Here is a 19,849-nt window from a genome sequence, read left to right as displayed (position 1 = left end):
GAATACCCGCCACTGGAGTCGGCTGTATATAAATTGTGCACACCAAGCTGTCGGTACTCACTTGTACTCAGAAAACGTTTACAAGTGGAACACTTAAAGACGAGAAGAAGCTTTTCTTAAACCAACGGGATTATTGTTGCATTTTTTTCCTCCTGGAATCACAAAGCAAATTAATCTGTAAGTATAGTGATATCAATTTAACATCCCTGCTGTATTTTTTAAAAGCTAAATGATGCTATTGGGATGATTTCTTTGAAAAAAAAAAATTATCTATTATTACTGTAGGAGTCTCTCTTTCTCTCACGCTGTGTGTTTGAGAATGAGCATTGAATTAAATAACATGCAAATAGATGCAAAGTTTTTAATGCACATTTCAAACTCGAATTTTTTTTAATTCTGTGACACTTTTGCCAAGCCTGTGTTGAGTTGCGCTTGTTTGCTCTAAGGAATTAAGAAACCTTTTTTAGGGGGGGAATATTCGCTTACCATTCTAGATTTTTAAACTGTTGCGCCACAGGATTAATAAAATAACTGCATAACTGCATGAGTTATTTTTAGTTATTTTTTCTTCTTGTTCCTTCCAACCTTTCTAAACTAACTTTGACTCCTACACGTAAACGCCTCCCTGAGCGCGCTGATTGCCCTGGCCATGAACTCTTCTGTCCCGCGCAGCAAAAAAGCAGTAGTAAATCTAAGCCCGGGCTGAGATGCGGGAGTTTATTTCCTCTTATCGCTGCGCTTCACACGCTGCATTACAGCATTTCTCTAAACACTTTCTTCTGCTGCTGCATTTTTCTAGGCAAACATGCCAGTGTCAAGGATGAGAATGAGGCCATGGCTGGAGAAGATGATCGACTCCAATACAGTTTGGGGTCTGGCTTGGATTGACAAGGTGAGAAGCTTTCTTATCCTATTACAATACACTGAACTGGTTCATGTAAATAGGAACTGCCTGCAAATAAGTAATGATAATTCAGAGTACAGGAATAGATATTTGGAAATCTATTTGTTGTAGGATTGATGCCTCTCCCCATGAGACAGGAAAGTGATTTCTGCAAAGCTGCACATGTTTTTATTGATGCTGAGTTGTCCCCTTGCTGTGCATACAGTATTAGCGTGTTACAAACATTGACCTGGTTTGAAGCACTAGCTTGGGATGGGTCTTAGTGTTGCAGTGTTAATTTGAGGCGTGCTATAGTTAAAGCCACTTTACAGCTATGCCTGTGGCACTTCAAACAGGTGAAAAGAGGCACGATGAGGTAGCTGAACGGAAGCTTGGTTTCTGCTTGGGAGATAACACATTGCATTCTCTCAGTAAGCGCAATTACCCACGATCCAACTTAATATATATGAATTTTTTTATATTTCCCAGGAGAAAACAATGTTTTCCATCCCCTGGAAGCATGCAGCTCGACATGGCTGGGAGGTGGACAAAGACGCATGTCTGTTCAAAGAGTGGGCCAAACACACAGGTGAGAAAGCCTGAATAAGCCTGCCACCTGTTCAGAACAACTGTTCTTTACAGGATGAGGAAGTGTACTAAACTAGCATGTGCCAATGCATTTTACAGGGAAATATTCAGAGGGCCAAGTTTGTGACCCCAAGACATGGAAAGCCAACTTCCGCTGTGCAATGAACTCACTGCCTGACATTGAGGAGGTGAAAGACAAAAGCATTAACAAAGGCCACCAAGCTATGCGCGTCTTCAGGATGCTGCCTGCTAGTCAAAAATCTAAAGGTGAGAAAACTGACAGGAAATGAACGTTTGTTCTTTTTGGCGAGTTAACATTGCGCTCAGTGTCTTCAATTCATGTGCTCTACAGTCTCAGTGGTAAAGAAAGTAAGTGACCAAAATGTTTTTCTTCCCTCTGCACAGATAAACGGACTAAATCAAAGGAATCAAAGGGAAGGAAGAAGGTAAATGCTATCACTGTTACTGTAGCTCTAGTGACACTTGTTTTTAAATAGCATACTCAAAATATTCCTCGTTTACACTGATCTAGATACTGAATGTATAGCTTTGTAAAATAATGCTACTTTGTAGCTGTGCAGGAAACAGACATACACACATGGATTTGAATGTCTCAATTTTCATTTCAAACACCTCACTTAATTTCTCTTTGATTTGTTCTTGCAGAGTTCAGTGGTTAAGATGGAAGAGACGGAAGACAGCTACAGTGACACTCAGTCTCCCATCCCTGCACTGGTGCCAGAAAACACACAAGAAAACAGAGTTGACAGCACAGTGCAGACAGAACAGCCAGGTGAGCAAGTTTGAAAAATCTGTACCGGAAATGTTCAGATAAACATTACATTTGAATCTAAAAGTCCAAGTGTACTCAATACGTTTGTTTGCCATTTTTGCAGATTACTTCTTTCCAACTGAGGTTCCTGATTGGTCTTCAACAGTTGAGATTGGCCCTGACTCCTTCATCAACAGATTTCAGGTTTCACCTGATCATAGCTCCGGTAAGACAACAACACATAGCTCATACTTGCTAGTAAATGACTTTGGCTTAGCTTGGAATAATTCAACTTAAATAGAAACTTAAATACTCATGTTCCTTTCTGTTTCTCTCCCCTTCTCATCACTGTGATCGTGCAGACTACGACTGTCCAGAAGACATTATTGAGGTAAGCATAACCTACAGGTCTTACCCTAGTTAGAAAGCAACATTTCATTGACAGGAATACCCATGCTTGTCTTATTCTGCTTGGTTTGGCTCATGCAATAATACCCAAAACACTAATAAGCATGTTTTGTGTTGAAAAACTAGTTGGGCCAAATATAGCCATACTCAATCCAGTGTTACTCTTTCAGATTTGCAGAAAACTGGAGAAAGAAACTTCACACTGGATGACAACAAGCAGTTTAGACGACAGGGGGTTCCTGTGCAATGAACCATGCACCAGTCCAGGGAGCCAGTGGAGTGAGTCTTCATCAGGTAAATGTTGCTAGTTGGAAGCTGTCATGTAGCTGCTGCTTAAACACCACAGTCCATGCCAGCAATTTAAGAATTTAATCGTAGAATTTAGTCAACATCAATGAATATGGTTAGATTTTGTTGTAGATTACATTAGCAATCAAAATAATGCTATCAGTTTTAAGTCACATGACTTGGTTTAATTGACCTTGGATTTCGCTCTTTGTTTTGCAGTCGACGATGTAGACGACACACGGCCACAGTACACAACTCTTGCAGACATCCCAAATTCCACAGATGAATTCTGGAACAGCTTTTGCCAACAGATCCCACTTTTGCTTTAAAAAAGTAAAGGACATGACAGGACAATTCTTTTACACTGGACTTTTAAGAAGCTCCTGAAATCTTCTCCCATCAGAGCACTCCTCTCAGCTAAATCATCCTTTCGCTAGGACACCATCCCACCATCCCACCATCCGGACTTCTACTGTGTGTTTGATGTTTGGAAGCAGTTTGCAGAGCCACCCTCATCGCTCTCATCCCATATGTGAAGTTGTGAACAGAAGTTATAAAGCGCACTGCTGTGTAAAAGGAATTCACATGCTCAACATTGTTTATAGTTTTGGCTGGTTCAAGGCACCATGCTACTCGTTTTTTTCTCTGTTAAGCTCAGGCATGGTAATTTTATTATCTTAAACAACCTCTGACAATTACAAGATAGTTGTCATTAACCTCATCTTGCAGATATGCTCGCACTCAGTGCTTGTGAAAAATAGTTAATGTACAGTGTAAAAAAAAAAAAAACACATATTTTTTTCTTTGTTTTTCTGTTATATGTACCAGTGAATTATAGTTTAAGTGACCAAAAACTGCATCTTTACATCTTGTCGACAAACAGCCCAACAACAGGTGAAAGCTTTTCTATGTTGTAAATAGTAATGTGTGCGTGTGTGTTTTTTAATAAAATAAACAAAATATGAAACATATAAAAGAATTTTTGTTTTTTCATTTCTATAGCAAGTGGTTTTAAATGGTCTCCTGTTATGAAACTGATCATTTGTAGGTCATGTTTGTGTAAAAAATACATAAATTTGTAACATCTCTTTGAGCAAGTTAATAAACTTAAATTAGAACTAGCAAAAATAAACTCTAAAATATTATGAAGAATTCTAATCAGGCTGGTCTAAATGATCACAGCATGCAGTTAAAGATGTATTTCTTCAATTTAAATCATCTCTAGGAGCAGAAAAAAAGTTGTGGTATGTGGTACTGTGAATAGTTGCATCAGGTTTTTTTCTTCCTCATCTCGGGTTCCCCCGATAATCCCCAGACAGTTTGAGGAAATAGTGTCATTGCAAAATATACTGACATGCACGCTACACATACTCTAAACTGGCTCGCTGACAAGGAGCTGTTACTGCAGGAGACCCCACAAATGGGATTCTTTACTTTTATCTCGTGTATGTTTTCAGGTTCGTCCAGACTGTTGAAGTAGACTCGTCAAACATCCTTAGAGATAAAAACGAGATAATAGCCATGCTTTTCTTTGGGACCTGAAAAACCTTGCTTTACAGTAAATCATGTGACTTCATTTGAGGCAGGTGAAGGGTTTTCAATGAGAAACCTCATTTGGTTAATCATAAAAACTATGGAATAAGGTTTGAAGTGTTTTAAATTAAAAATTAATTTCAAATATACACTTAATGTGTTCAAACTTTTTTTGTAGTCATTGACTTTTCTGTGGATAATAATGAGATTTTCTCAGCTCCTGCTTTCAATCCAGTTTCCAGATTTAATAGAGGTTATGTAGGTTATGTCAAAGTGAAAAAAGAGTAATTTAGTCTTTATGTGTATTGTAAATTACTTCGTGTCATTCATTATGTGCATACGTTTTTTTCATATAAACAATGCTTTGATCTTTTTTTTTGATGAAGGCTCTTGTGACGTGATTACCCTCTTTTCCCGAGGCACCACAAATACAAAAGGAATTCAAAACATTGTGTTTACAGCTTAAGCATCAATAATCATGCCTTTCAAATGATTCACTGAGGTTTCATCCAAACAACTGAAGGAATACCTGCACAATTATTCACTTTTCTGCAGAGAGGTAGAGACAGCTATATCCACAAACAGCATCTCTCAAGTCACAATATGAAAAACTGAATCTCACAAGACTCCAGTATGTGTTTTTATTCCACTTTATTACAAAAAATGTATAAATGAACATTTATGTTAACACTCACCTGCTTCTAATGTGCAATCAATTAGAAACAATTACAGGTGATTCCGAAATCTACAGTTATCTTAAAAGCTTCTGACAGTTTTGTACCCCACCTCTCGCCCTGTTACAGCTGCTATGGCCTCCAGCGTGCTTATAAATGTGTAAAAGTGTAGTTCAATGGGAGTTCGGAAATACAACAATGTTTCCTTAGTCCTTTGAAATCAAACACCTGTGAAAATGACCTGCAGCTGTTAGTGCAGTTACTGACATTAATGACTAGATAAAGTATAGGAAATTATAATACAGTATAATATAATAAAAAAAAGCACAAAATAACTTTATGTAGTGATGCTGTCCAAAACATAGTAGAAGAACATGATTGGCTTCACTGAAACAAAGAAGCTTTGAGTTACACGTTAGCGAGGTCTTTTGCATACAGCTTTTTTTGTCTTTTTAAAAAAATGGCTACACGTGAACACGTGAGGTGTCACGCAACAACTCGACTACATAATAAACAAATAATCATTAACTAATCCAAAAGAGGTCAGGTTGATGACACCCCCCGATGACAGCTGCTCATGAATAACACCTTTTGTTCGGTTTACGATGTTGTAGTTCATGACTTTTTGCGAGTACGAACTCCCGCGACAATACGGCATCAGCAGCAGAAGTTTAAACACATCGTGTTTTAAACAGTCAAAAGCTACACCATGAAGATACAAAGAGGGTGTGCGAGCTTCTGTGGTTTCAAACCCGAGACTGGAATACCATCTGGGAAACAAACCACACACACATACACGCAAAAAAAAAAAAAAAGATGTGAAACTATAAGCACAGACTGCAGACTTCATTTTTCTGTATGTTGAAATTAACATATATTTTTCTAGACATGTCTTTGTCTGTTTCCTTCTTTGCTGAAGGCATAGTTCCTTTGTCGATAGACAACCATCAGACTCTGTCCTTCCTTTGTCTGATCTTCGATGTAGAGGTGAACCATGCCAGGACTACTTTTGATCCACTGAAGATCATCCAAACACCAAGACCAAAACAAAACAAAGAAAACGAACAAACAAAAGGGGGAGAGAGAGAACAAAGAATAATGATTAAATACATTTCCAGCTTAAGGCAAACTTCCAACATAAATGGCATACATTTTCTCTATTTAACTTAATGTATAAAAACCGACAACACAAAGAATCTTTTCCATGTTGCCAGTTATGTCATGCAGGCACTATTCGTGTTAAATCATGTCCATGTGAATTTAACTGCTGTCATTGTGTTCAGTCTTTAAATGATGAAAAGATGATTTGAACCAGCAGGAATAGCAAAAAAGAAATAATGGCATCTGCTTAGTACCAACATAAACCTCGTAATGGCAAAACAAACACTTGGAGGTCAAAGATGGCGCAATGACAAGTCAAGGCAAATAAGAAAAAGCATTTAGCAAGCGGCAAATACGGTGTAAGTAATGCATTGTTATGCATTTTAACCTAGATTTTCTGCTGGGACTCCTGACACTATTAGCTCCCTGGTACAACAAGGAACAGTATTTATGTTGCATTTAGTCCAGTTCACACAAGCTGGTAAGCTAAATTGCCTTTGCAATAAGTTAGCATTTAACCAACAAACGTCAGGGTCACTGGTTATATAAGTGCAAGATTTGTACCCTTTTTATTCAGGTTTCCTACCCACAAAATTTCCAGTTTCGGTGCAGACAGATAATTTAAGGAATCACTTTATAATGTATCAAGAACTGAAAGGTTTCCGTAAGAAAGTGGTGAATCTAATGCTGATTATACAGGCAAAAAGTTACATATTACTACAGTGTAGAGACCTGTTTAGAGTGGACTAATTATCATTAGTTGAATATTATTTCCAAATTGTGAATGTACCAAATATTATTTTATTTATTTACAATTTGGTAAACTGAGCTGAATAGGTGCTGGTTTTATCAGGACACCCATGCTGAACATTAAGTTTGCTGCTTTCGAAGCACACAAACAAGACACACTACCTTCTAACAAACGCAAACCTACACCACAGCAGCTCACTCTCTGGGCAGTATTTACTTTTAAGGGGATTTATTTGTATTTTCTATATATTATTTTGTCCCCTTTGTTCTTTAAAAACACATTTTAACAAGTGTAAAGTGTTTATTTGTTATTTGACTGTTTGAAACCCATTTCATATATACTAGACATCATTTGAGCATAATTGCACATACATTGCATTGTTTGGTAACATTTGTTAAAATGTTTAGTAATAAATATCAAGTGAAAAAAAGTTTGGATCATGTTTATTTTGTTTAAAATATATACTTATTCAGGAACATTGTACATGCATTAGTTAAACGGTTATAACAAGAATCATAGCTTCTTTTGGAAGGATGTTGCTGCTTCATTTCACAAACCCTGCGTATCTCTGTTAACATGAGCGTCTATCTCTACATCTCGGGTATATCGGGTAAATATGAAGCCTATCTTATGAAAGTCATGTTGGCTTTTTATTAACATAATTAAATATCAGCAAATGACTTAATCGATCGCTCTACAAAAAGATTTGGAAAAAAATGGCGTTCTTATCTTGCCAGTATGACAGATCATTAACGACTCTTACTTGTTATATACGAGCGTAACTACATAATTCACCTGGTGCTATCGCAACACATGACCTCTTGTTTGTTCTGTTAGTTCTTATATACTTTGTTTATGTAATAAAAGTGGAAAATGTAAAACTTTCTGTCAATTGTTGACCAAAACATCATGTTGACCTTGATGATCTTGGTGAATATAAGACAAATCTTAATGGATTGTTAACATGACTCCACTCTAAACATAGTTTTACCAGAAATCATTGAAAGTGCATCGTGCATACAAAGAAGAAAAAAACAGTAGTGAATCACCAGGTGGGAAGGTTGTGCGCTTTTAGTTTAGTTCCTGTTAAATGACACCATTGTGATTTTGTCTAAAGCATGCGGTTCTCTTTATTGCCACAGTCAGTTTCAATAAAATGTTGATACCACTGAATGTCAAGGGTATGGAAGCTTGTTTCTGCCACTGAAAAACATTTTTTCAATACATAAGACCAAATTAAGCTTATTATGTCAAAATTTTGACGTCTGAGAAAATGACTCAAAATTGAAGAGCTAACTTGAAATTTTTGTGATCTAACCTTAAATTTTGACACAGAAAAAATGTTTTTATTCAAGACAACTCTAGAAGCACCAGATGGCAGATATTTTAATTAGTTAATTTGGTTTAATTTTAACAATTTTAAGACGGAGCACTGTGGCAGAGTTATAAGCTTTTTATTCATGTAGACAACGTTTTGTAGAATGTGCTGTTATATGTGATCAGATTACGTATACGCCTCTGTCAGTGCGCCCCAGGGTGGCTGTGGCTACAATGTAGCTTGCCATCACCAGTGTGTGAATGTGTGTGTGAATGGGTGGATGACTGGATATGTAAAGCGCTTTGGGGTCCGTAGGGACTAGTAAAGCGCTATATAAATACAGGCCATTTACCATTTACCATTTACGTAGAAATCAATCAAATAATGCTCATTTTTTGATAACCTGTCCCAGCAGACCCCAGACCCTCCCTAAACACCATGATGATTCAGACCAGTGAAAGGCAGCTGAAGGAGAAGTGATGGTTTTGACATGAAGCTGAAAAAAATTGCTTGTGACTGTTCGAATGAATGTGTGGAATCATTAGATAAATATGAGAGTTCAGGAGAAACTTTAGCCTAATCTAAAACCTGGCTGATTTGTTACAAAGTATATAAAATCTGTGTGTAAAAAGTGACGAATAAGATGTGCAAAAAATGAACACAATTCATGTTTCACTTCTGTTTTAAGCTGCACAAATGTAGATAAAGTTAATACAACATTAATCTAACATACATCAGATTGAGGCCACAAACTCTGTCTGTTGAAAAAAGCAAACTGGTGCCATGGCTAGCTGTAATACCCTAAAATTTCAGGCGATGACTCACTGGCAACCATAAGAGCCACATCAGGTGCAAAATAAGATAAATAAGGAGAGCACATTGGAAATGTGCTTGCCAAGAGAAAATGGTTTGTGTTGGGATGCTAAAAAAAAGATAAACACTAAAATTTCGATCACGTGCTGAAGAAATATAGGCGTTAACACTGTCCCTCGGCCAGGAAAGGGTGTAGCACTCAGGGAGGGATGCAGACGATGCAAAACTGTTCCTCCCTACATAGATGACACGGCCATGAAGAGATCTAACATGCAAAAACCACAAGAGAGGGCCGAGGGGGGAGGGGACTGTGTGTGTTGGTAATACACTTGGTGAATCTCTGGTGCTTTCCACCTAACAAGTATAACCATTAGACTTGTTTTGTGCTAATTGTAATGATGCTTCATCCTGAATCACTTTAGAGTGAAGCTCAACCAAAGTTGTTTTTTCTCTTTTCTTTCTTTCTTTTTTTTTAAACGACACAGATGTGTTTGTGAAGTTACTTCCTCAAAGCACTTGTAGACACATGCATACCACAATAACCAGCAGGGTAAAATCAAGCTGGCTTGGCATTTCCCTAGGATTTTCAGTCTTGTGACAAAGACTAATATCACTCAAACATTAACAGTTATTAATATTACAGCGAAGCAGTAGTTGTTGTGAAATCAATAAAAATAAAGCAATTCTTAGCAGGTTCTAATATGATTTAACTGAAACCTCAGATGAACTAAAAAGCATGCAGTATAACATGCTGTCATACCAAAATGCAGAAGTAGTGTGTGAAAAACTAGAACTATAGAACCAAAGAGGGCAAGTTGCAGCCTAGTGCTGCTAGTCAAATGCACTTGATTAATGAATTAAAGTTGTGGCATTTTGCTGGTCTGGAGTATTCAGGTGTGTTTCAAGATGTCAAAAAGGAAAGATGTCAATGTTTAAGTTTGTGACAGTTAATTTAACAAAGGCTGAACAAGTATGGCTTGTTTGGAAAGGCTGCCAGGTGAAACCGTCTGATCTGAAAAAAGAACCTGGGAGCACAGCTGAAGTTTGCAAAGCTGCATCTGAACAAATGTTTTTTGGATAGATGAGACCAACGTGGTGATGTTTGGCGCTAATGTACAGTGACATAGTTGGAAAATTCAAAGCTTATCAGCAGAAAAACACTTCATAGCACACTTCATGGCTTCACGAGGGGTGATAATTTGGGTTTGGTTTGCAGCCACAGAAATTGGCCACGTTGCAGTCCGTGATTCTGTAGGCAAATGTTAGGCAAACGGCAAAAGTCTGGCCGAAAACTGGGTCATAAAACAGGAAAATGGTCCCAAGCAATCATCAAATCTACAACGTGAGAGCTGAGAAAGAAAATAATCAAGATGTTGCATTGCTTCAGGAAAAATTCAGACATTGGTTGGACTGCAATGCTGTGGTGAGACATTAAGAAAGCTTGCCTGCAAATCTTAATAAACTGACTGTAGAGAAGAGCGGGCCAAAATTCTTCCATAATGATGTGAAACACTGATAGAGTCGCACTGAAAACAATTACTTCAAGTAGCTAAATTATTTTCTACCAGCTATTGAACCATGTGCTGTGCTTAGTTTTTCACACACTGCGTCTGCACATTGGCTTCGCTGTTGTGAAACAATGGCATGATGTAATATGTCATGTCTTGTTGTTAATCTGAGTTTGTATTTAAAATAATTTAAATTTGGTAAGGACCTGATGAATTTTTACGGTCTCCTGATTGACTCCTGAATTTAAAAGGGTGTCCATTCTTTTTACTATGACTGTATAGTAAGAGTAAAAGCCAGATATTTTGAATTAGTTTCAAGTACAGTAGAAAATAGAATAGAAAATAGAATACAAAATATTCTAATTTTAGAAAATTTAATGTTATGGCAATAATGAACACAAGCAAACGCAAACACAGGAAGTCCCATTGCACAAGCATGACAACTCACTGTCTGATAGTGAATTATATGAAACAATTATTTATCTCCAGGTTTGCTTTATTGCAGCACATTCTCCAAGATTTTATAGTGGTCGATAAACAAACTCTAGCTGTCCCAGCTCAAAGTTTTTAGGAGACTGTCTTGCATATAGGGTTCGTGAAAAAACAAATAAGAGACACAATTATTCCTGTTTCAGAAGGATATACGACAACAGCGTGCAGAAACTTGTTTTGCCATCTATAACCCGTTGTGAGGAATTTAGGCAATGTTCGATCATTATCTCTTTTTCTCTCACTGATTACTGCTTTTCCAGTTTTGTAGTGTTCATATTCTTATGAATATAGATAAATATATGTGTGACGTTTTGTCTTTCTTTTCAATAATCTGCTTAATACGCATAAAAAAAGTAAATAGAAAGATTTACAAAATGTTTTTTTAGGCTCAGGATGGAAGACAATCTGAAAAATATTTCCTAATTAATGCCAGAATCTGTGCTGTACCACTCACTCACCCACCGAGGCTCAGAAAGCTTGTGGTGTGTTTTTCAAACTGATCATTATCCAATTATCTCCCGAGGCTAAGTTTGATCAAATCTGAGTAAAATGAGACCAGGAAATAAATGATCTTATTCTGCTTAAAAGATCTTTATGATGGTTAAGATGGTTTGACCACAAGTCGAGTGCAAACATTGTAGGTTATGCAGATTATTCACATTTTCCTAGTACTTTTCCCTGTGGGTGTGGGTGAAATCAGTAATATCCTCCCAACCAAATTCATAACTTGGAGGCACATATAAGTTTTTTCACCACTGCTCATAACACTGGAGCAGATAAATGAAGCCAATTTAGACTTAGTCAAAATCACAGCTGCTCAGATGGTCATTTGAAGCTTGCTCTAAAAATAATCCACCCTTATGTTAAAACTTAATATATTCATAACTTAGGAGCAGAATAGAACTTTTAATAAATATTTACACCGGCCATAGAGACTAAAACATTTTTTATGTTTAATCACTATAGCCCTACAGGTGGTGAATGTTTATATATATATATATATATATAAATTGCATAAATTGTAGTGGTGTTTTAAATTATGGATAGAGAGCAAATATAAGGGCGATCATGGCTAAAGAGTTGGGAGTTCGCCTTGTAATCGGAAGGTTGCTGGTTCGAGCCCCGGCTCGGACAGTCTCGGTCGTTGTGACCTTGGGCAAGACACTTCACCTACCGCCTACTGGTCTTGGCCAAAAGGGCCGATGGCGCGATATGGCAGCCTCGCTTCTGTCAGTCTGTCCCAGGGCAGCTGTGGCTACAACTGTAGCTTGCCTCCACCAGTGTGTGAATGGGTGGATGACTGGGTGTGTAAAGCGCTTTGGGGTCCCTAGGTGGGACTAGTAAAAGCACTATACAAATACAGGCCATTTACCATTTACCATAAAACCTGCAGGTTTTAGATGTGTCCTTGATCCAACACAGCAGATTTAAATGGCTAAACGACCTCCTCAACATGTCTTGAAGTTCTCCAGAGGCCTGGTAATGAACTAATCAGGTGTGTTGACCCAGGGTGATATCTAAAACCTGCAGGACACTGGTCCTTGAGGCCTGGCGTTCCCCATCCCTGGCGTAACTACTGGGGGCGCACTAGACTCCTTGTTTAAGTATCATGCCAGATACCATGAATCAAAGCTTGAATTATTGATGCTTGTAATGTTGGTGCCTTTTAGAGCATTTCTACTTCTTTTTTTTTTTTAAATAAATGGCTTGAGGTGGGATTTTTTTGTGCTGAATGAACTACCATTCTTTAAAGATATGCTAAAACGTATTTGTTCCATTCAACAGTTTGGGTGAACATCCGTTAGGTAATGACTGTCTACACAGCTGATGGTAAATACATTATAATGATAAGGAGCCCCCATAATGTCACTAACTGAATTATAATTTCTGGATTACATTTGCATGACCTCACAGGAAAAAATTACTAAAAGAAATTTAAAACTCATTCTTATCAACAGATCAACCAGTGCTGCTGAATGTGCCACTGAACCAACTGTTGTGGCTGCTTAGACAGGTAAAGTCTACACTGTTACAGAGAGAAATAACATTATAGAACCATGTTCATCAGCTTTGTCCATGACCACTGTCAGAACTGTGATTACATCAAACCATACAGATGCACCTAACAGCTCTGACTGTTTTGATTGTGGGTGTGACCCAGCAGCTAAACAGTGTAACACTGACTGCATGTAGCAGTTGTGTGGGTGCACTGCTGGCTGAGTGTAATACAATATGTTGTTTACACTGATAAAATGGCATGTGAAATTTATTGCAAAGGATGCAGAAATAATCCAGAATAAGCCTCCAAACTATGCCTTTTGTGGGCTCTGTAGGATTATACTACACAAAAACAGCATTAGCATTACTAATACTGCAGTTTAAGCCATCTTGTGTTGGTTTCCTTTGATTGCACAATACAGCCTTTTCCATAATTCTCGTATTCTGGTTCCAAATTTATCAAAAGATAAATAAAATAATTCCTAATAAAAAAACCAAACAAAGAGCAAATCATAAGTAAATAGGGCTTGACTGTATCAACAGGAGGTAAAGTGCTGCAGTGTTGGCAGCTTTTTATACTCCGCCTATTAAGTCACTCTTTGCCCTGTGTTTGTTACTTTCTAACAGGAAACTGCGTCATTCAACAGTCAGTCAGCTTTCTTCCCTCACCGTCTAGGTTGAATGTCTTAGTTTTAGTTTTTTGTTTCTTTCCAATTCTCATTACACCGTGCCTCTGAAAATCTGCTGTTGGAGCTATTCAGACATGTAATGATGAGCTCCATGCATATTTTGCTTAATTAACTGCCCCAGTTCTGTTATCTTTTCTTTCAAATCATCAGCCGTGATTCATATGAAAGACATAGTGATTTGACTCACAGAGATAATACGGAGGTTCTGTAAAGGACGAATGTTTTGAACATTCTTTGCGTCAAACAACCCACACCGTACACAAAATAATTTGCAGAGTTGCCTCAGGGAAAAGTCGTGTGTTTTTTCTCATAATCTGGATCAAGTTGTCACATAAAAAATAGTCAAGTTTTGTATTCACATAATCAGGCCGCAATAGAGCTTCTTTTCATTGTGAGAATTAGGTTACTGTGGCCGTTGAGGAAGTCCAACATTAGCATCTGCGGTTGCTGCACAGTTGTTATTTGATCCACCTCTCAGCAGTGTAGATTCTCACCAGAAAACATAATGTTTGGTCTCATAAAGACTACTGTAACTGCTGTAAAATCACCAGCATGCTTTGCATGCCTTTACAGAAAATAGAGGTTGCATGTTGCAGATAGATGAATTCTACTTCTGTATTGCTTTGATTTAAAATGACAGTGATTTTGTACAAATAGCTACATACATGTACACTCAATAGTGATTAGCCTACTAATGAAATCATTCACTTGCGTTTTACCCCGTCCTGTACTGTGCATGTTCTGCATTATAAAAAAGGCGCCAGATTCGAATGAGTTATAAGTTTATTTATTTAAACCAGGAAGTGAAACTCTTGAGAGCAAGAATCTATCTTGCACGTGTTCCACTATGGGAAGAACAGGCAAAAAGCACGAAAGTTTTAAAACCACGACCCTTCTGCTGTTATGCAACAGTGTTGATCATGACCCACTTTACTGCCAGTGTGCACAGAATTTGCCCTTGTTAATCACATTTTTAGAAATATTAGAAATAATAAAGGAACTTTTAACTAAACAGGGGTGTGGTACTCCTGGATTAATTAAATCTTTAGTACCTGAAGCCTGAAGACAAAAGGAGAAAAGCCAAACATCTGTAACACGGAACAAACCAGAGAGAGTGGATTTTCAGGTTTGACGATGTCAGCTTGTGTGCTTTAAAGTCAGGATTAAGCTCTCTGGCGGGACGAATGCGTAACATGCGTACCAGCCCAAAGAGAAAACACAAATGGATGATGGTAGAACCGTCATAAAAGCTGAAATGATTGACATGGCATTTGCAATTAAAGTTGTTCTTGCAAGAGTTCAGTTACTTTGGCAGAAATTGAATTCCCCAACAACGACAAAGTGTTTCTTGGGAACAAACTGCTCTTATTAATGTGCGAATGTAAAAATGTAGGTCACTGCTGCTTTAAACGAGAACGCACTCTTTACACAAGTGGCTTCGTTTCTTTAACAAAAAAGATGCAAATTAAAAGAAATAGTCATCGCTGATCAGACATCTTGAGCTGCAGGCTGGACTGTGTGCCAGTGTAGTGTCTGATTTTTAAAAGGCCGTCACCTCTCGCTCCCAGTCGGTGTCTTTTCAACTTGGGTTTCAACTCTTAGTAAGACTTTGAGGCCACCAAAAGAAACAAGTTTTCAGCAGTTAAGCATTAGTTTCAAAGTGAGTCAAACTCGAAGGCTCTGCTGTCTCATTACATGATACTGATAAGTCACACACATTCCAAAACAATCACCACTCATACTTGGAGTATCCTCTGGAAACATTTCCTCCACCTAATTTTTGTTTGAAACCAGTGAAACAAGATGCAGGACTAAAATAATTTTAAGGTGCTCGATTTCAGCTCTATGTAGGCTTTGGGGTGTTTGTTACATTAACCCAAACAAACCATATTCTCTGCAGCAGAACTGCTTACAATACATAATCTAGAAGACAATTTGGAGGAACTGTATTGACATGACTTCTGTATCCCAGCACTCGTTTGGCAGAAGTTGTTACTTTCATTCTGAGCAGCTGAAAACAATAGCAGGAAGCAGAATGAGTAGATGGCCAACTGGGGGGCTTATCGTTGTGATCCATGCTCCATGTTTTAACATCCGGTCCTAGAAAATAGCTTGGTAGAATAGATTTTGTTTTCATCATGCACTGGATTAAGATTATTTTTTAGATGATTTAATGTTCTGGTGTTGGATTAGAGAAATCAGAGCTAAGAGGTATTTCCTGACACTTTCGGGACACAGAGCTAATAAAAACTGAGCGTGTGTAGTTATGGAAGTATAATCCCCATTTGGCATCACTTGGTTAAGAATGGACTTGAGTTGATCCTAACCGTTTATGTATATAGACTACTTTGGCTGCTCATTAACGTAAACAACTACTCAGCCATAGCAACAGTTGTTTGCCCATTGCAATGTGCATGTAGACATTGTAAAGATTGGGATCTAGTGGGTTTTTCTCACACAACCGTCTCTCCAGTTGAATGGTCCAAAAAAGAGAACATACTCAGTGAATGTCAGAGGTCAAAGGTGAGAGGATAATGACCAGACTGCTTCACATTGAAAGGAAGGCAACAGTCACTCAATTAAACACTCATCACAACAAAGCTATGCATTGGTGCACAGGTGTCCTGCAGGTTTTAGATGCGTCCTTAATCCAACACAGCTGATGACCTCCTCAACATGTCTTGAAGTTCTTCAGATGCCTGGCAATTAACTAATCATATGATTCAGGTGTGTTGACCCAGGGTGAGATCTAAAACCTGCAGGACACCGGCACCTCAAGGCCTGGAGTTTGACACCCCTGCAATAGAGCAACACCAAACCTTGATACAGATTTGTTACAGCAGCAGAAGACCACGCTGTGTGGATCTCCGGTCAGTTAAGAGCAGAAATCTGAGGCTACAATTCATACAGCCTCGCCAAAATTTCAAAACAATTGAATCCAGATTTGTTCTGCAACACTGGGCTGGTAGGGTCAGAACTTAAACTACGAAAGCATGGATTGTCCTGTCTTGTATCAGTGGTTTGCGCTGCTTTGTGATGGCACAAAGCTCATAATCATCTCAAACTGTTTTTCTGAACATGATGTTCCCTGGCATTCAAATAGCCTCGTCAGATCTCAGTCCAATAAAACACCTTTGGGAGTGGTTGACCAGGAAATTTGCATGTGCTGCTGACAGATTTGCAGCAACTGTGTGATCTTGTAACCAGTACCAGTATCTGTTGAATCTATGTGATGAAGATTTAAGGCAGCTTTGAAGACAACATGGGGTCCAACCTGGTACAGGCAAGGTCCCAAATACACATTGGATAAAGAGGCTCATATATGTCAAACTACATTTAGTAGTATGAGCTAAATGTAATTAGCTCATATTACTAATTATCTGATTCCGAGACAATTTTGAAGTAAAATAATTTGCCAACCAAATTGTAGGCTCAAAGAGAAATAAAAAAATAAAATTAAAACACATCCGCTTCATCTACTGTTGTCTAACATAACTAGAGACCATATGTTGTGAATAACATTCGGCAACAACAAGCAACAAAGGATATAGTAACTGCTGGTGATGTAAAGCGGGCACATTGAAGTTAGTTATAAATATTTAGAGGGCTACTTAGACGTCTGGACTGTGGAATTTGTCCCGGTAGCGATGCCTGTTTAAACATTACCAAAGTGCCTGACCTGACCTGCTTGAACAGTTGTAAACTCTAGTATCTTGCATTTCACACCTTTTAACAGCACTGATGTATATGTCTTAAAAGGTTAATACAAGCCTGTATGCTGAAGTACAGACTACTGTGTAACTTTGGGCTCAAAGCAGACTCAAAGTACCTAATGCTGGTTGCTCTTTAGACTGTTTAGATTGTGGCAACTACCCCAGATTCTTACTGTCTGTGAGCTACAGAGACAAGTGGTGCTGCATTTTGCTCAGATAAATATTTGGTTTTTGTTGTTAACTGTTTTTCCTTTGATGCAATTTTTTTTCTTCCACCGTTTTCAGTTAACATGTTTTCATCCTGTCACATGAATCCTCAGTTTTTAATGATTTTATATGTTGTAAACTTGTCTCATTGACTTGACGGATAGTTTTTTTTCTCTGTTCTTCTATGTATGCATGTATGTGCATATGTGTGCGGGGTGACTTCCAATGTTTTGAAATGCACCTAAAATAAACAATATTTCTAATTATTACTATTGTTACTATTATTACTATGCAAAATAGAGTTTTGTTAACCAACTGCAAAAATGCATAATTAACATAGTAAACTTTTTAAAAGTTTCTCAAAGTACACTTGCTAAGATCATGAAGCACGTTTTGGGATCAGATCATGATAATGTGATGCCAAAACATGTAGGTTTCTCCCTAACCTAATTCAAAACCTCCAAAGCGGTTCAATACATCAATATGTACATGAAGATGAACTGATGGATGAACATTCACCTATAAAATGTTTATTGTCTCCTTTGTCTTTTTTATTGCCTTTCTTCTCTCTTTACATTCCCTTTACCTTAACTGCTGGTTGACCTTCCCGAGCTTGGCTCTGCTGCAGGTTTCATTCTATTAAAACATGTTTTAATGCCTCGATACAGGCAGTCATTTGATTTCTATCCTTATTATTCTAAGATGTTTACCGTAAAATAAAGATAATAATAACAAAGTGCCCCGAGATAACTGCTGCAAATTGGTGACGTATGAAAAAAAACTGAACTTTGGTAGTTGGTCACATATGCAGAGGAAGAAAGACTGCTCTAACTGAGACTGATTTATGCACGCTGTGGGTATGCCGGTGTCTGTGAGTGAGTGGATGTGGGTGTATGTCTGATAGAGATAAGGAGAGGGAGTGAAAGAGTGACTGTGTGTTAGAGAGAGTGAAATATTAGTCGGCTGATTTACTGGAAACACCAGAACTGCCTGTGGTTTCATTCAAACAAAAGATGATTGCAGCAAACCTTCAGGATACAACACCCTATAAAACGAAATACAAGCCATATCATCTCTCAGAGTTTAATCTAAATCCGACAAGGCTTTACATTTTTATAATATCCAGTTTAACCTTTAACCAATCAAGTGGGTCAAGTGTGATCACAACAGACTGGAAAAAGAAGTGCATGTTACTTCACTTATATCAGCTAGGGCTAGTAAAAAGTTGCTAAAAACTGCTGCTTTAAATAAGGATATTATTAAACGATTATAGCTACTGAGCAGAAAAACGTATCTCTAACTTCTACAATTCTGTTTTAAATACATATATATTATTAGTGTATATTTTTTGAGGTAAATCAAAGACTAGGTGGTGCACAGCCATGGTGGTGAGCAGGTGGCGTCTGTCATGTCACAGGAAGAAGGCTGTGGGTTTAAACTTGCTAACCGGTTGGTCCCATTTTGTGTGATGGTTGTAGGTGTAATGTAAACCATGTAAGGTGCAAAGGTGTACTCTACCTCTTGCCAAGTGTTAAATGGGATAAAGCTCGGTGTGACAGAGTTTACAGACAAATATGAGTGCTCTACACATTTATGAGGTGCCAAATAGCAACAAAAAAACCCCTTTAACGCTGAATCTGTCTTCTGTGCATCCTTGGCCTCAACACCACGCACGGATAAAAAAAAAAGGTGCAGGTGTTTAAAAGAAATTTGCATTTACCTGGACGTTGAACCAAATGATCCACACACAGATAAGATTGCATACATAAAGACTACTGGTGCATCTCTGAAAAATTAGAATATCATGAAAAATGTTTGATCAAGAAGGGGAACCTTCCTTGTATTTAGTAAGCATTATATGTAAAGTGGAAGATTTCAGGTGGGTTTTTTTTGGGCTTCTGTTTTAATTTTACTGATTAAGTCGTAGAACTCATAAAAGTCACAAATATGGTACCCATGAATATTAGAATATTGTGTGTGCAAGTAAATTACTGTTCAAACAGTATATATACTGTGTATCACTCAGTCTAGTTCAGTAGAGGCAACCACAATCACGGGGAAAACTGCTGACTTGACAGTTCTCTAGAAGATGATCCTCTACACCATCCATAAA

The 19,849-nt window shown here is 37.9% G+C and overlaps 1 protein-coding gene and 1 long non-coding RNA gene across 2 annotated transcripts in view; one reads left to right on the top strand and one right to left on the bottom strand.

Moving 5' to 3' along the window:
- Positions 1 to 266: 266 nt before the first annotated feature.
- Positions 267 to 19,849, bottom strand: part of LOC146510242 (uncharacterized) — a 33,082-nt gene continuing 13,499 nt past the window's right edge. The window contains exon 2 of the long non-coding RNA XR_014876498.1: positions 267 to 6,163. This is a non-coding gene — a long non-coding RNA (uncharacterized LOC146510242). The remainder of the gene's footprint in view (positions 6,164 to 19,849) is intronic.
- Positions 806 to 3,918, top strand: irf1b (interferon regulatory factor 1b). Its single transcript, XM_085175155.1, has 9 exons — positions 806 to 892; positions 1,373 to 1,472; positions 1,571 to 1,738; positions 1,877 to 1,917; positions 2,138 to 2,264; positions 2,368 to 2,469; positions 2,606 to 2,634; positions 2,822 to 2,945; positions 3,159 to 3,918. Exons 1-9 carry the CDS (start codon positions 806 to 808, stop codon positions 3,266 to 3,268), a joined length of 888 nt encoding a protein of 295 aa, XP_085031281.1. The 3' UTR covers positions 3,269 to 3,918.

Source organism: Neolamprologus multifasciatus, chromosome 10 (genome assembly GCF_963576455.1).
Source record: "Neolamprologus multifasciatus chromosome 10, fNeoMul1.2, whole genome shotgun sequence".
NCBI lineage: Eukaryota > Metazoa > Chordata > Actinopteri > Cichliformes > Cichlidae > Neolamprologus > Neolamprologus multifasciatus.
This window is presented reverse-complemented; position numbering and strand designations above follow the sequence as displayed.

What these genes read in the sequence shown, in the direction of transcription:
- irf1b (XM_085175155.1), top strand. Translation starts at nt 806, where the DNA reads ATGCCAGTGTCAAGGATGAGAATGAGGCCATGGCTGGAGAAGATGATC. An exon ending in AGAGTGGGCCAAACACACAG is followed by an intron (nt 1,473 to 1,570) that starts GTGAGAAAGCCT and finishes TGCATTTTACAG; the next exon opens with GGAAATATTCAGAGGGCCAA. An exon ending in TTCACCTGATCATAGCTCCG is followed by an intron (nt 2,470 to 2,605) that starts GTAAGACAACAA and finishes GTGATCGTGCAG; the next exon opens with ACTACGACTGTCCAGAAGAC.